Source organism: Labeo rohita, chromosome 9 (assembly GCF_022985175.1).
Source record: "Labeo rohita strain BAU-BD-2019 chromosome 9, IGBB_LRoh.1.0, whole genome shotgun sequence".
Classification (NCBI taxonomy): domain Eukaryota; kingdom Metazoa; phylum Chordata; class Actinopteri; order Cypriniformes; family Cyprinidae; genus Labeo; species Labeo rohita.
In genome coordinates, this window is record NC_066877.1 from 14,831,083 (window position 1) to 14,846,854 (window position 15,772).

General features: G+C 36.2%; 6 protein-coding genes across 8 annotated transcripts; all 6 read left to right on the forward strand.

Annotated features, from left to right (window-relative positions):
- Positions 1-160: 160 nt before the first annotated feature.
- On the forward strand, positions 161-1,287 carry LOC127171467 (gamma-crystallin M2-like). The gene is made up of 3 exons (XM_051120151.1): positions 161-304; positions 449-691; positions 950-1,287. The coding sequence occupies exons 1-3, from the start codon at positions 296-298 to the stop codon at positions 1,223-1,225; spliced, it is 528 nt and encodes a 175-aa protein (XP_050976108.1). The 5' UTR covers positions 161-295; the 3' UTR covers positions 1,226-1,287.
- A 3,260-nt stretch (positions 1,288-4,547) lies between these two features.
- On the forward strand, positions 4,548-5,374 carry crygm7 (crystallin, gamma M7). Its single transcript, XM_051118367.1, has 3 exons — positions 4,548-4,613; positions 4,695-4,937; positions 5,029-5,374. The coding sequence occupies exons 1-3, from the start codon at positions 4,605-4,607 to the stop codon at positions 5,299-5,301; spliced, it is 525 nt and encodes a 174-aa protein (XP_050974324.1). The 5' UTR covers positions 4,548-4,604; the 3' UTR covers positions 5,302-5,374.
- A 1,007-nt stretch (positions 5,375-6,381) lies between these two features.
- Positions 6,382-8,918, forward strand: si:dkey-57a22.14 (gamma-crystallin S-1). Of its 3 annotated transcripts, XM_051120133.1 has the most exons (4): positions 6,393-6,402; positions 6,527-6,769; positions 6,846-6,974; positions 8,819-8,918. In XM_051120133.1, the coding sequence occupies exons 1-4, from the start codon at positions 6,394-6,396 to the stop codon at positions 8,825-8,827; spliced, it is 390 nt and encodes a 129-aa protein (XP_050976090.1). In that variant the 5' UTR covers position 6,393; the 3' UTR covers positions 8,828-8,918. The 3 variants fall into 3 exon arrangements, with proteins under 3 accessions (XP_050976089.1, XP_050976090.1, XP_050976088.1); XM_051120132.1 differs by lacking the exon at positions 8,819-8,918 and having other exon boundaries at positions 6,382-6,415; positions 6,846-7,264; XM_051120131.1 differs by lacking the exon at positions 8,819-8,918 and having other exon boundaries at positions 6,846-7,264.
- Positions 8,919-8,955: 37 nt separating this feature from the next.
- crygm6 (crystallin, gamma M6) lies at positions 8,956-9,956 on the forward strand. The gene is made up of 3 exons (XM_051120130.1): positions 8,956-9,090; positions 9,217-9,459; positions 9,628-9,956. Exons 1-3 carry the CDS (start codon positions 9,076-9,078, stop codon positions 9,901-9,903), a joined length of 534 nt encoding a protein of 177 aa, XP_050976087.1. The 5' UTR covers positions 8,956-9,075; the 3' UTR covers positions 9,904-9,956.
- A 1,813-nt stretch (positions 9,957-11,769) lies between these two features.
- On the forward strand, positions 11,770-12,625 carry LOC127170831 (gamma-crystallin M2-like). Its single transcript, XM_051119099.1, has 3 exons — positions 11,770-11,778; positions 11,911-12,159; positions 12,244-12,625. Exons 1-3 carry the CDS (start codon positions 11,770-11,772, stop codon positions 12,514-12,516), a joined length of 531 nt encoding a protein of 176 aa, XP_050975056.1. The 3' UTR covers positions 12,517-12,625.
- A 1,690-nt stretch (positions 12,626-14,315) lies between these two features.
- Positions 14,316-15,240, forward strand: LOC127170443 (gamma-crystallin M1-like). Its single transcript, XM_051118390.1, has 3 exons — positions 14,316-14,383; positions 14,553-14,795; positions 14,924-15,240. The coding sequence occupies exons 1-3, from the start codon at positions 14,375-14,377 to the stop codon at positions 15,197-15,199; spliced, it is 528 nt and encodes a 175-aa protein (XP_050974347.1). The 5' UTR covers positions 14,316-14,374; the 3' UTR covers positions 15,200-15,240.
- The last annotated feature ends 532 nt before the right edge of the window (positions 15,241-15,772 follow it).

Below are 15,772 nucleotides of genomic sequence, written 5' to 3' on the forward strand. Positions count from 1 at the left end.
TAAGCAATAATTCCATCACATAAAGCATCTCATTAGTGTCTGGATAAAAACAGAGGAGGGCAGCTGAGGTCAGTAAATTGCCAGCTAGGAATTTTGATTTGATGAATCAGGGCTTTTAAATCTATGGATAGGATTAAGAGGTTGGCACCACAATCAGAGTCCCAAATCCCAGTCATTGAAAGGACAAATAAAGTTTGATCCACCATGTTGATGGCGGTTTATAAAGCAGACCTCGTGCCCCAGCTTGTTTGACTGTTTCTCATGTTTAGGACTGTTTCTGGAGGCTCACGTCAAAATGAGTAAGGTAAATGAGAAAAAATTATAACTACTTTATGTTTTGCATTATTTAAGGAAATGTTCATTAGAATTAATACTACTATGACTATAAACAGAGCTGTTACAGTTGTCTGCTTAAATTGTTTTAATTTGAGACATCTTTTGATTTCAGATTATCTTTTATGAAGACAGAAACTTCCAGGGTCGCTCCTATGAGTGCGACACAGACTGCCCAGACATGCACCCTCATTTCAGTCGATGCAACTCCATCAGAGTGCAGAGTGGCTGCTGGGTTCTGTATGAAAGACCCAATTACTCTGGTTTCCAGTATGTGCTAACCAGAGGGGAATATCCTGAATACCAGCACTGGATGGGGTACAATGACACCATTCGCTCATGCCGTACATTTTCCTATGTGAGTAATATGCATGTTTATGATTCTGTGATATTTGTTATGACTATTTCCACATCTATATGTATTATTTATTTTTTTATTCCATTTTTGTTGTTTACTGTTCTGCCACACAGCTGTTGTTCTCAATATCCACATTTTATTAATCTGTTATATTTTGTATTGTTATGCACACATTTACATGCCAGATATTCATACTCCAGCCCATTTAAACCTTTATTTAAAAAAAAAAATAAAAAAAACTTTTGAAATGTGTTGCAGCAAAGAGATGGATCCTACCGCATCCGGATCTATGATCGGCCAGATTTCCAAGGTCAGATGATGGAATTCAGTGATGACTGCGAGTCCATTAATGAAAGTTTCCAGTGCCGCAGCGTTCACTCTTGCAATGTCATGGAGGGCTACTGGACCTTCTATGAGCACCCCAGTTATCGAGGCCGTCAATATTTCATGCCTCCTGGCGAATATCGCAAGTTCAGTGACTGGGGTGCCGTGTGTGCCACCATTGGCTCCTTCCGCAGAATCACTGATTTTTAGAATTCACATTATAAAAATAATTGTGCCTTTTCTGGCATTGACTTGTCAATAAAATGTCACAAAGCAAATTCTTGGCAGTGTATGTATTCATGCTGCAGGTGTGTTGATTACCACAGCTGTCCATTTTCAGATAGATTTCAAGCTGTAAAGCTTCTGTGGGGGCATGCTTTAAATCTTAAAAGATCGGTATTTCCTTGTGCTTTCCAGTGTAAATGATTTAAAAATACACTGTAGGCATTACATATCTATATCAAAATTATAGCATGTTTTAGAAGTCAAGCAAGTTATATCCACCTTATTTCTGTGGAAGTTAGCGGTTTTCTGGTAGTGTGTTAGACTTCCAGTTCACTGTTTGCACTCTTAACCACTTTGTTCATAATTAAGATAATACATTAAAATAATTTGGCATAACACACCAATCTGCAATATCAACCAGCAAAACGAGCTGTTATATATAGCTAAAAATAGCTGAACACGGATGAGACCAGAAGCCAGTCACATTATATTTACATGGCCACAAAAAATAAGGAGGATAGTCAGTGTTGGGGAGTATCTAGTTATATGTAATTTAATTACAAAATAAATGTAACTGTAATCTGTTACAGTTACTAAAAAATGTGTATTTTAATTACAGTTACAAAGGGGGTTACATTTTTCTTTACACACACACACACACGTGATTTCTTTCCCAAAGCATTGACTGCTCTAAAATATACACCAATGTTTAAGAAGTTTAGGACACATAGGACACATGCTTATTCGATAGCTGTTTTATTTACAATTTGGCTTTATGTTTATTCTTCATTTTTTTATTCTTCTTTTAAGATTAACTTTTTCTTTCCAAAGCATTGTTAGATGCCTGTGTTTCCTGTCATTGCTATGGAAAGATCTGATTTCAAATACAGTATCATAGCTGTTAAACTATATGTGACCCTGGACCACAAAACCAGTCAAAAGTAGCACAGGTATGTTTGTAGCAATATTATAAATGCACACTCACTTAAGTGTATGTTATCTGTTATTATCAATGTATCAGATAAAACTTTACAAAATGGAAAGCAATATAAATAGAGCAGATCATCACTCACAGGTGATCACTCAAAATGTTGACAATAAAAGGTAATGTACACTTAAGTGAGTGTGCAGTTATAATCTTTCTTTAAGTTTGTTTTTCTAAGTTGGTGCCAATAGCCTCGCTGACATATAGCGTCGTTTTGCTGCGGGTGTCCCGAGTTCGAATCCCGGCTCGTGGACCTTTCCTGATCCCACCCCCTTCCTGTCCAACTACTCTGTCATATTTAAGTAAAGGCATAAAACACCAAAAATAAATCTTAATAATAAAAAAAAAGATTGTTCTTCTAACTGGCACCTCTATAGGTGTGCGTTTGCATCATGACTGTAAAAAATGTTTGTAGCGATACATTGTATGGGTCAAAATTATTGATTTTTCTTTTATGCCAAAATCATTAGGGTATTAAGTAAAGATCATGTTCCATAACGTAAGTACATCAAAACTTAATTTTTGATTAGTAATATGCATTGCTGATAACTTAATTTAGACAACTTTAAAGGCAATTTTCGCAATATTTTTTTTGTACCCTCAGATTCCAGATTTTCAAATAGCTGTATCTCGGCTAAATATTGTCCTATGCTAACAATCAATTTAAAAAATTGACCCTTATGTATGGGATTATTTTTGTGCCAATAAGAATGAACGTAACTTTATAAAACTGAACGTAGTCGCACGAATTTAACATGCTCTTCAAATATGCTTCATTCTTTGTTAATGATTTTCAAAGAATCGTTTTCGCGAATCATGGATCCTGAATGCGTTGCCACAGCTTTCGCTTACGCTTCGCAAATTTTCGTTTGCTGTTTTGGCACAAACCTCTCGTGGGGGCGGGCTTAACAGCGATCTACTCTGATTGGCTAATGAGCTTTTGATTGGACAGTTGCTCTCTGACCTGGAAGCACGGACGGTGACGTCAGTGGCGCAATACGTCGTGCTTTGTTTATAGAAACTATCAGGACTGTTGCACACTGTACATGAATAAAACTTTTATCAATGTTATTGATTAACCTTACTTTAGCAACACGAACTTACTTCAAGCTGCCCTGAGGGACAAGCTGAGGTGGAAGATGATGCCGCTCCGTGTCTCTCCTGGGAGCTCATCTTTAGAAACTAAGAGACGACCGTAGGTGAAATACTAATAACATTAATACTTAATATAAACAAAGCACGACGTATTGCACACCGCAACAACTTTCCAATATGTGCGCCACTGACGTCACCGTCCGTGCTTCCAGGTCAGAGAGCAACTGTCCATCAAAAGCTCATTAGCCAATCAGAGTAGATCGCTGTTAAGCCCGCCCCCACGAGAGGTTTGTGCCAAAACAGCAAACGAAAATTTGCGAAGCGTAAGCGAAAGCTGTGGTAACGCATTCAGGATCCATGATTCACGAAAACGATTCTTTGAAAATCACTAACAAAGAATGAAGCATATTTGAAGAGCATGTTAAATTCGTGCGACTGAGTTCATTTTTTCATTTTCATTGTGTTTTTCTTCTTTTGCAGTGGCATATTTTTGATCGTTTCTTGGAAAGATACGTTCAGTTTTATAAAGTTACGTTCATTCTTATTGGCACAAAAATAATCCCATACTTATGACTGGTTTTGTGGTTCAGCGCCACATATCTTGTTATGATTTTAAATTTGCATTTAACCTCAATACAATCTTAAAGTAAAATAGGTGCTAAAGTTTTTATTTTAATTCAAGTAATCAAGGATTTCGAAACAGTAATCAGTGTTAAGTATCACTGTAAGGCTACAAACTGGTCTGCTTTAAATATTTTATCATATGATAAATGATTAAAAATGATTAACAGTTGAAAAAAAAAGTAATCAAATGTAATCAGTTACATTACTTTAAAATCTACATTAAATAGCTTGTAATCTAGCTTGCAATCCAAAGTAACCTTCTCAACACTGGCCATACTAACAGCATTTCACAATTTCAAAAACAAAACCTTTTGTTTAATTAAATGTTCTTATTTACACAGACAAACAGACTTGTGATATGTAATGCCAAAATAGTGCGGACAAATAACACTGTTGTTACATTGTTTCCCCAGACCTTTCCAGCAGTTTTCACCAGAGCGGCTTTTGCTAGAAAAACTAATGTTATGGAGGCAATCGAAGTGATTGTTTAGGGTGAAACTGTCCATGTTTGCAATATTCCTGTACAGTTTCTGCTGACACGAGTACAGTGTGATTTAAATGACAACACCAACAGTAGTACCATTATTTTCTTGCATATATATTTATAGTTCCAGCAGCATTTGGCACCTGCACAGGAAAAAGTTCAAAGCCTACACAAACATGGGAAAGGTCTGTACGAATTAGAATAATGTATTAGCCATATATGAATTATTAATGTGCTGCTCTCATTATCTGAAATGTTTCTTCTAGATTATCTTTTACGAGGATAGAAACTTCGGCGGCCGTTACCATGAGTGCATGAGTGACTGCGCTGACCTGCATTCCTACTTCAATCGCTGTCACTCCATCAGAGTGGAAAGCGGTTGCTTTATGGTCTACGACAGAACCAATTTCATGGGTCGCCAGTACTTTCTGAGAAGGGGCGAGTACCCTGATTACATGTGTACGATGGGAATGAATGATTGCGTCAGATCCTGTCGCATGATCCCAGTGGTAAACACTGAAGCTAACTGTTATCTAAAGTATAAACTGTCTTGTTTTAATTAAGCACTCAGCCTGAACTTCCTGTTCTTTTACCCATTAGCACCGTGGAGCCTTCAGAATGAGGCTGTATGAGCGCCAGGGCATGGGTGGCAGGATGATGGAGCTTGAGGATGACTGCCCCAACCTCATGGACCGCTTCAACATGTCCGACTTCCATTCCTGCCACGTGATGGACGGTCACTGGCTTATTTATGAGCAGCCCAACTACACGGGCAGGCACTTCTACCTGAGGCCTGGTGAGTACAGGAGGTACAGTGACTGGGGCGGCACAAGTTCAAGGATGGGCTCCGTCAGACGAATCATGGATCTCTAATGAAAGGAGTCCTTGTGAAATGTCTGCTGTATGCACTTTTTCACACACTAAATAAAATGGTGTCTGTGCTCAAGTGTCTTGAGTTTTGTTCTTGCACCCTCTACCTGGAGGGGTCACTGACTGATGACGACACTTGCTATAGACTGCCAGACTGCCTGACACTGTTCAGAGAACTGAATAAAACTATAGAGACATTTTCCTCCATGAGACAGGTTTCGAGTGTTCTCTCTGCTTGTGCTGTATATTATATAAATAACTAATGATGAACAGATAAAATGTAGAAAACGTGCTTTATCATAATATGGCTTATGTTTAATGCAGTGTTCATACAGACAAACATTAAAAAGAAGGACTGTTATAACTTAGTGAGACTAAGTTTGGTTCAGGTAAACCCTGTTGAGGATTGAAGTGAATTATAAATCGCTATGGATTAAAGCGTAATAAATAAATAAATGTATTAAAGTGTAAAGTACAGTATATATTTAAAAGTATAGTCAAAACACAGTTTCAAAATATATATGTATCAATAATATCTGATTTTACACAATTTTTCACTGTGCTACCACTATATAAGCACATGATGAGTATAAAGTAAAAAATGTAATATAACGTATGAGTTAAAATTCGTTAAATTAAATAATCAATAATTTAATTAATTAATTAATAAATGCATGCATAAATTTAAATGCATACATTTATATTTAACATATTAATCATACAACATATTAATTCTATGCAAATCCCACACAACTGGTTATTGTAAATTCATATATTTAAGGTAATATAATCACATGATGACTTATCATGACTTATTGGCAATTGGGTATAGATATTAATATTGATTTTCCATGTGTTTCATCTCTTCATTATGTGACTACAGCCTCAGTTATTAGCTGCTTTCATTTACAAAATGGCAGTGCTGGCAATATTTTTAACAAAAGATTTCTAACAATAAAACTTTTTTTAACCAAATGGCAAAAAAGGATTTTTGTGTGTATGGAATTATAATATGAATGACACATACGGTGTCGGCACTTCGTGCCTATATATACCAAAGAGTGTCACGCTCACATGGCACAGCTGCTGTCAAAAATGGGGAAGGTAAAGCAATATTGTAAGGAAAGTGAGAAAAGTCATGCAAAAGTATTGTTTACCTTCAAGATATTTACATTGGTTTTACTGTCAACTGTACATGCATATGGATTTTCTTCTCTTTTATTAACAGATCATTTTCTATGAAGACAAGAATTTTAAGGGTCATCAGTATGAATGCAGTGGTGATTGTTCAGATATGCTCTGCTATCTTAGCTGCTGCAACTCCATTATGGTGGAAAGTGGATGCTTCATGATCTACGAACAACCCCATTACAAAGGCCAGCAGTTTTTGGTCCGAAAAGGAGAGTACCCAGAATTTGATAGCTGGTTGGGCAAAAATGACTGCATCTGCTCCTGCCATGAAATTCCCATGGTGATTATACTATATGTTTGAGTGAGTACATGAGAAATGAGTTGTAGTTGATTTACACACTGTTTGTTCTTCTCAGACACAGGGATCTTCTCATGAGGTGAAACTGTTTGAGAGAATGGAGTACGGAGGTCAAATGATGGCTCTTGTGGATGACTGTCCAAACGTCATGAACGTGTTCCAAACAAACCACATATTCTCCTGCAAGGTGATTGGTGGAAACTGGCTCTTCTTTGAACAGACCAACTACAAAGGCAGGATGTACCTCATAAGGCCTGGAGAATACACAAGATTCACTGAATGGGGAGGCTTGAGTGCCCGTGTGGGTTCCATCAAACGAATTATGGATTACTAGAACGAATATTCATGCAGGCTGCTCAGCAGTTTTTAAATATTTGTTTATTTTTTACGTAATATCCACTCTTATAAACATGCACACCAGACTTAAATTTAATATTTGCTTTTACTTAACATGTGTCTGCCATGTTAAAGGATTAGTTCCCCCGAAAATAAAAATTCTGTCATTAAGTACTCACCCTCATGTTTTTTAAAGCCTTTTGTTCATCTTCAGAACACAAATTAAGATATTTTAGATAAAATCTGAGAGCTTTCTGACCCTGCACAGACAGCAACGCATCTAATATGTTCAAACAGCCCAGAAAGGTAGTAAGCACATCATTAAAATTGTAGAACCTTGATGTGCTGGGCTTTGTTTACAAGTAGAAGACGACGCACACTGTAGATAGACGTTCTATGTCAGAACGCCAGCTCCTGCATCAGCAGCACAACAAGCATGTGTTATGGTACTCTTGTGAATGCACGTCGTTCTCATAGCTTCATAAAATTATCGGATTGTCTATTTACACTAAGTGCAAATAGCCCGTCTTGTTGGAAGAGGCTATTTACACTTGTTCCGTGTGATTGGGATAGTCAACACTACAAAAGACATTCGCGAAGCATTGGCTCCAGTCACACGGATGATAAAGCTCAAGGAGTACTTTCCAATGCGATCAATCTGGGTTTGAATCCGCCTTTAGGCAAAATTTTTTCTCCCTTTTCAAATCTCACGTCTTATCAGAAAGGCATTTATTTGCATTAAAAATTAAGGAAATAATCAAAAAGTTGAAAATCAAGTATTGGGTGGGTGTAGGGAGGGCTTATTGTCCCAATAAGGCAGCATCCATTTAATAATTTGAATTAAAACTATGATTTGCACTCAATACGTTATTACTGAATACTGTTTTATAATATACTACAATACTGTGCAGATAATTGACTTTATTTGCAATAATTATTATAAATAGCAGAAAATCTTGCTATTTTAACATAGTGTAAATACAATCTATAGCTATTTGCACTTAGTGTAAATAAAACCCATTGCTATTTGCAGTTAGTGTAAAAAGCCTCTATCGCTATTTACATTTAGTGTAACTAGCCCCTGCCTAAAATTAACATTCAGCCACTGATGTCATGTGGACTATTTTAATGATGTCCTTACTACCTTTCTGGGCCTTGAACATGGTAGTTGCGTTGCTGTCTATGCAGGATCAGAAAGCTGTCGGATTTCATCAAAAATATCTCAATTTGTCTTCCGAAGGTGAACAAAGGTCTTACAGGTTTGGAACAACATGATGGTGAGTAATTAGTGACAGAATTTTCATTTTTGGGTGAACTATCCCTTTAAGCAACGCAGGCAATCATGTTGAATAACAATTTATTGTATGCAGCCTTTATGCTTTAAATGCACTTATATGTTACCTCAGAAATAAATGTTTATTTATTTTGAATCTATTTTGAATTAGTTTATTTTAACTCATAGAATGCTTTACTTAATGTTCGACAGTATATTTTTCATAGTGTAGGTGTGTTTCTACTTTTTTTAACAAGATTTTTAAAGAAATTCCTTCATGTTCCACTTTCACGTTAGTTTATTGGTATTTTCAGTTTGCTCATTATATAAGATGAATCATATAATAATATTGCAGCTTTATGATACTCATATGATTCAATAAGACCTGTTGCTTTTGCATTGATTCATTGTGCTGATTGCAGTCAGACTGAAGCTTCTGCTAGCAGGACGGGACGGTGCATTTTGATGAATATGGAAAAACTCCACCAGGGCCAAGCCAAACATAATCAGATTGTTTCATTGCCCCCCTGATTCCAGCCCCTATTACTATCTCCCTGGGCTCGATTTATTTGAATGACAATACTTTATGCTGTGCAATCACAGAGCAGCTTCTAGGTTTTATAAAAGACAGTGATAAACTGGATGCCAGTGTCGAGCAGTAGCCCTGCCAGATGCCAACATGACTATCGGAAAGGTAAGATGGCAGCTCTTACTCTTATAGACTCATAGACTAATAATGGATTTCAGCCCTATAACATGAAGCCACTTTACAGCTGCAAGTTGTGTATAGTAGATTTATTGTACCTTTTATCTTTAACAGATCATCTTCTACGAGGACAGGAACTTTCAGGGCCGCTATCATGAATGCAACAGTGACTGTGCGGACCTGCACCCCTATTTTACCCAATGCAACTCCATCAGGGTAGAGAATGGGTGCTTTATGGTGTATGAGCACCCAAATTATATGGGACAGCAGTACTTCCTGCGGAAGGGCGAGTATTCTGACTGTCAGCGTATGATTGGGTTCAATAACTGTATCAGATCATGCCGCATGATCCCCATGGTAAGTGACTGATGGGAATCAGCAAATAAACATTTTTAAAAACAACAACTTATGCTCTAGTTCATCATTTTTAAACACATAGATTGCTTTTGACTGCAGAAACCCACTTTGATATGAAATGATAAACGTGTTGCTTCGTATATATCTTAAATCCATGTGTTCTTGCAGTATACTGGTAACTACAGAATGAGGCTATATGACCGGGCTGATATGGGAGGTCAGATGGTAGAACTCACAGAAGACTGCCCTAACATCATGGACCGCTTCCACACATCTGACATCCACTCCTGTCACGTGATGGATGGTCACTGGCTTCTGTACGAGCAGCCCAACTACAGGGGACGAATGTACTACCTTGGACCAGGTGAATACAGGAAGTACAGCGACTGGGGAGGAACGGCCCCAAGAATTGGATCCCTCAGAAGAATAACCTCTTTCAACTAGACAACATGAATTGTGCAACAACATATGCATTAAATAAAATCTCTTGACTGAAATTTTTGCTTGTCTGGTTCTAATTTCTGTTCTAGTGTTGACATTAATAACTGAAAAAGTCAAGTGGTTAATCTATGACTAGTTATTAAACATTTAATTGACCTATCAGTGACATTTTCTATTACAAATCTGGTTACCAGACTGAAAAAACATTCATTGATAATTTGGTAAAGCAAAACTGAGAGCAAACCATCTCCCATACACTTTATGCTTTTGGCTGAACAATGTAGGGCTCAATCTGGATTAACTGTCCTCATTGTAGTTAATTCTATCACTACCATGACTGGCAAAAAACAAAAGCAGCCCCGCTATTTAAAGGCACATTGACCTCAGGGAAATTAGAGGATGTTTTTAATCCACATGCATGTTTTAGTGGTACAAAGTGGCTTTTAAATAGCAAATTACAGACAAAAAAAATGGGAATACAAAGTTATAGCTCTTAAACACATAACCAGTGATGGACATGATGTGAAGAAGACTGAAAAAGAAGACAAAATCCATATTAATTATGTCATTTGGAATTATAGTTAAAGTAAGATGTTGTGGTATAAACTGGATGGAGACAGGTAAATTTCTTATAATTTGTCATGGTTGTTGTTTGTTTATACAGATTTTTGCTAATGCAACTTGATAGATGAGTCTAATGTTCTACTTATTCAAATTTACGATTAAGTGGTCATTTTTTCCTGAAATACTATATTTTTTATTATTTAAAAAAATCACTTGCCATTTTGTGCAACTGATGAATATTATTTGCACACAGAGTCATATGTTGCTTTATGATATCACAAAAACATGAAATTGTGTACTACTTGCTTGCTTTTTGATGTTTCTACAGTAAGAGGCCTTCTTATAAAATCTGATTGTCTTCATCATTTTCCATTTAAAAAGTTTTAATGTAGTATTTGAGCCATTTTAAATATTTAGACTATATATATATATACATATATATATACTTGTCTTGTGCAAGTGTATATATATATATATATATATATATACTTGCAAAAGACATTTAGAAAAAAGCATAAATAATAATATAAATAAATAATATGTATGTCCATATTACATAAACATGTTGGACAAACTTGCTGCAAATAGAATATTTCTGCAATGACACTGGTAACTGTTTCTGTTGTCGTGTAGATAAAAAATAATAATAAAATAAAACATACAATTTTTTTTTTTTTTTTACACACTTTTTACATGCCATATCAAAAACTGTTTGGGCCTTTCACTGGACCTTTAGTTTGTTGCTAATACTGCACTAGCCTGAATAAAAGCTGAAATAAACTAGAAGTTTTACAAACAAATACTGACGTTTTTTTCTGGAGTATGAAGTGTATAAAAGTTTGACTTTTGAATATCAGAGACAATGTTCACGTAACATCCCCAAAACAGAGTTAACTCTGAATTGATCAATAGGATTTTCTCTTTTCACATGAAAGAATTTATTAGAAAATTCAGTATGTCAGTGCTGTTAAGAGTGGCATCTCCGTAGCTGCTCCCTCTGTTGAACAACTTCTTTAATGAAAACAGGGATGTTCCATATTGTTCTGTGTGCATTGTGTTGTGAATGTGTGGGTGCCGTACCAGTCCTTTCCCTGGACTATGCAAGAGAAAACTCCAAACATGTAATTATATATCCTTTTTCAAGTAAAATCCATATTTTTGAACCCAATATTGTGCTCTAACAAAAAGGTAAACATGTGCCAGTACCCTGACATATTCCTGTATTCATTTAAATAACAATACATTGTTTGTCAAGAGTCAGTATAAAAAGCTTGGGAAGCATATGGAATCTCTCCAACGGAGACCATGGGCAAGGTAGGATTTTTGGCACCACTTTCACGACATTTACATTGAATTGCACCTCCCCTACGTATGCTAAGCTTTGACACAGATGGATTATTCTCCCAATCTCTGCACTATAACACAAAGTGTTGATTCTGTTGGCTTTTTCAGATTGTTTTTTACGAGGACAAAAATTTTCAAGGTCGTAGTTATGAGTGCAGTAACGACTGCACGGACCTGCACACTTACTTCAGTCGCTGCAACTCCATCAGAGTAGAAAGTGGCTGTTTCATGATCTATGAACGTCCAAATTACATGGGCCACCAGTATTTTATGAAGCGAGGCGAGTATTCTGACTACCAGAGATGGATGGGCTTCAGTAGCAGTATTCGATCCTGTCGCCAGATTCCAATGGTGAGGTTCACTGAATGATACTTCTATTACAGTGTCTTTGACACCACTGTACTGAATCATTCATTTGCATCTTGATGTCAACAGTACAGGGGGCCATACAGACTGAGGATCTATGAGAAGGCAGACTACGGAGGTCACATGATGGAATTCACAGATGACTGCCCTTGTGTGTCCGATCGTTTCCACCATCGACATGTGTACTCCTGTAACGTGATGAATGGCTACTGGATCTTCTATGAATATCCCAACTACAGAGGGAGGCAGTACTTCCTGAAACCTGGAGAATACAGGAGATACCGAGACTGGTGTGCTACCTGTGCCATTGTGGGCTCCTTCAGACGAGTCACTGATTATTAGCCATTCTGCCTGCACTTATTTATATGAACTCTTCATTTCCTGTTTATAAACATAAGTGTTCATAAACATTTTGATTTTTTCACTTCTTGTGCCTGGACATGAAATACAAACTAAGAGATAAGAATAAAATGATATTTGTAATAATAAAGTACTCTGATTTGACTGAATTCTCAACACTAAATCAGCCTCTTATAACAGAATGAATTGGCTTTTTTTTACCTTCTCACTTTAATTTTTACATTTTTACACATTTGCAATTTTACTATGACTAAGCAGAACACACAAACAGTCAATATGTCATTATATAGCATATACACTGTTAAAAATAAAGTTTCCAAAAGGTTTTTTTGCAGTGATACCACAGAAGAAACATTTTTGGTTCCCCAAAGAACCTTTCAGTGAACAGTTCTTCAAAAGAACCATTTTGAAGAACATTTTAAAATTCTAAAGAACCCTTTTTGACTATAAAGAACCTTTTCTGCATTTGAAAGGTTCCATGGAGGTTCAGGGTTCTTCATGGAACCATCGATGCTGACAAAGAACGTTTATTTTTAAGAGTGTAGCAACACAAAGAAATTATACAGGAAAATACTGACCTGAAATTTTCCATAAATTGCTCACAAAATCTGACCTGATCTAAAGCCTAAATATATAAATATATATAAATTACATACTTCAGGTAACAGTTAACTGCACACTGTACGACAGCAGAATAGTTTATAGGTTTGTGAGATTCTGTTCTCAAACAGATGAAGCATGTAAATGACAAGAGATTATATTTTAAAAAATGTCAAATGCTTGCGCTGTGACATTTACTTGATTACAGGTGAAAGAAACACAACAGAGGTATATAAACAAAGGATAATACCGTTTCAAACATCTAAAATATGAATTAATAAATATTGTTGGTTACACTTTGGTTGCACTTTAGACATTCTACTAACTATAAGTAACTTTGCAACTACATGCCAACTACTTCTCATTATTTGTGCAACTACATGTCCACTAACTCTTAGAGCAGACTGTTAGGTTAGGTTTAGGGTTAGTAGAATAAGTTAACATATACTTGCAAAGTCTAGAAAAGTGTAAGAAGATATTAAGCAGACAGTCTACTAATACTCTAATGACTAGCTGACATGCAGTTGCAAAGTTACTTACTGTTAGTAGAATGTCTGGAGTGGACTATCAAAATAAAGTGTTATCATAAAGTTTTCAGTAGTGTGGGAATAATATGTATTATTTTGATAAAACATTATTTAATAGGGGGGAAAAAATTGGATGCTTAATTCAGTGCTTACCGGGTAAACTGAGTTACTCTCTGCAGCAGCAATCCTGTTTGTAATGTGCATGAAGTATGAAGTATGAAGAAAAAAAAAAAAAAGAATTTTCCAGTGCAGCATTTAAAGATGTGACACTAAATAAAATGTTTAGCACATTTAATGAAAAATAGCACATGCATAATTACAAGAAACTTTACAAGAAATATTGTCAGTTACACATTTCTGATAATGTGCACTGAATTTTATATGTTCGTATGAGACATGTTGTACTTTTGCATAAAGTACATTTATGTCACTTATCAGATTGAAAGAACATTCGCTGTGGATGTGACTAATGTTTTGTCTATACTGTAAAAGACAATGCACAAACAGCTGCCAGAGATGTATGGATCAAAACTATTGTTTCAGTTTACTGGACCACTTCAGCAGAAGTCATACTGCTTGATCATCAGCTTTTGGCATTTGAATAACAACAAAATGTGGGCCCCTGGTTTTTGTATAAAAACCACCACCAAAGGCCATCAAAGTACAGCTGGTACAGTGAGCTGAAGCACTGAGATAAACAACCCACTACCACCATGGGCAAGGTAATAGTGTTTGAAAAATAAATATGCTTTATATTTCATAGAAACTTTAGGTTCATATTGCATCCAGTTTGCAACTCTTTTAATGGATAATAATACACATAGTGTGATTTAAGTCTAAAAGGCAAATCATTTATTTAAAATCAGCTACATTTTTTAATCCTATCAACAGATCATCTTCTACGAGGACAGGAACTTCCAGGGGCGCAGCTATGACTGCATGAGCGACTGCTCTGATATCTCCTCATACCTGAGCCGCGTTGGTTCCATCAGGGTGGAGAGCGGTTGTTTCATGGTTTATGAGCGCAACAACTACATGGGGAACCAGTTCTTCTTGAGGAGGGGCGAATACCATGACATGCAGCGCATGGGCACAATGTTCGACAATATCAGATCCTGTCGTATGATTCCTCCAGTACGGCTCTCACTTTGTTTACAGTGTTGTGTAGATTTTCTATTGCACTCCACTTTTTCTTTACATTATAATATGCATGCATTGCTGAGAAACTGCTAAATAATGAAGATACTTTCTTTGTTTTACAGTACAGGGGATCCTACAGAATGAGGATCTACGAGAGGGACAACTTCGGAGGACAGATGTACGAGCTGATGGATGACTGTGACAGCATCATGGACCGTTACCGCATGTCTGAATGCCAGTCCTGTCATGTGATGGACGGCCACTGGCTCTTCTATGAGCAGCCCCACTACAGAGGAAGGATGGTCTACTTCAGACCTGGAGAGTACAGGAGCTTCAGAGATATGGGATACAGCAACATGAGATTCATGAGCATGAGACGTATCACTGATATCTGTTAAACTGCTAGAATATAGAAGGAAATAAAGAGTTATTTTCAGAACTAGCTGTGGTCTCTTGTCTTATTGAATTACTGACCAGCTAACTTTTTCAAATGGTCATATAATGCATTTTTTAAAATAATTTTATTTTATTTTGTTAGATTTATTCACTTTTTTAACATATAGCCTAAATAAGTCACTTAGATATGTTAGATTAAAACATTCCAAATTTAGTTTTGCATGTTTTCCACCTCTCTGAGCTTTTAAACTAAACAAGACTTTTTTTTTTTTTTTTTTTTTTTTTTTTTTTTTTTTTTTTTTTTCAGTGCCTTTAAGAGCTTCAGGTTAATGGTTTGTTGTCAAATCCAATGGGTCCAACCATTTCAGAACACCTATTTTCTACTTATTTTCAATCTTGTGTAGTTTGTGTAGTACATGTAGTTTGGTATAAAAGATTATGGTAAATTTAGGGGAGCATTCTTTTTGTGATTCCCTCAGTTAACTTTTTTTTCCGACCACACAATTTGTTTTGTAATATCGTAGTTTTCTCTGTAAACCATATCTGAGGCAGAATTTTGAAACTGTTAGAAATCT

Excerpts from the sequence above, each read along its gene's own strand:
- crygm7 (XM_051118367.1), top strand. Across the intron at positions 4,938-5,028 it reads CCTGTCGCATGATCCCAGTG|CACCGTGGAGCCTTCAGAAT; the intron begins GTAAACACTGAA and ends TTTACCCATTAG.
- LOC127170443 (XM_051118390.1), top strand. Across the intron at positions 14,796-14,923 it reads CCTGTCGTATGATTCCTCCA|TACAGGGGATCCTACAGAAT; the intron begins GTACGGCTCTCA and ends TTTGTTTTACAG.
- crygm6 (XM_051120130.1), top strand. Across the intron at positions 9,460-9,627 it reads CATGCCGCATGATCCCCATG|TATACTGGTAACTACAGAAT; the intron begins GTAAGTGACTGA and ends GTGTTCTTGCAG.
- si:dkey-57a22.14 (XM_051120131.1), top strand. Across the intron at positions 6,770-6,845 it reads CCTGCCATGAAATTCCCATG|ACACAGGGATCTTCTCATGA; the intron begins GTGATTATACTA and ends TGTTCTTCTCAG.
- LOC127171467 (XM_051120151.1), top strand. Across the intron at positions 692-949 it reads CATGCCGTACATTTTCCTAT|CAAAGAGATGGATCCTACCG; the intron begins GTGAGTAATATG and ends AATGTGTTGCAG.
- LOC127170831 (XM_051119099.1), top strand. Across the intron at positions 12,160-12,243 it reads CCTGTCGCCAGATTCCAATG|TACAGGGGGCCATACAGACT; the intron begins GTGAGGTTCACT and ends TGATGTCAACAG.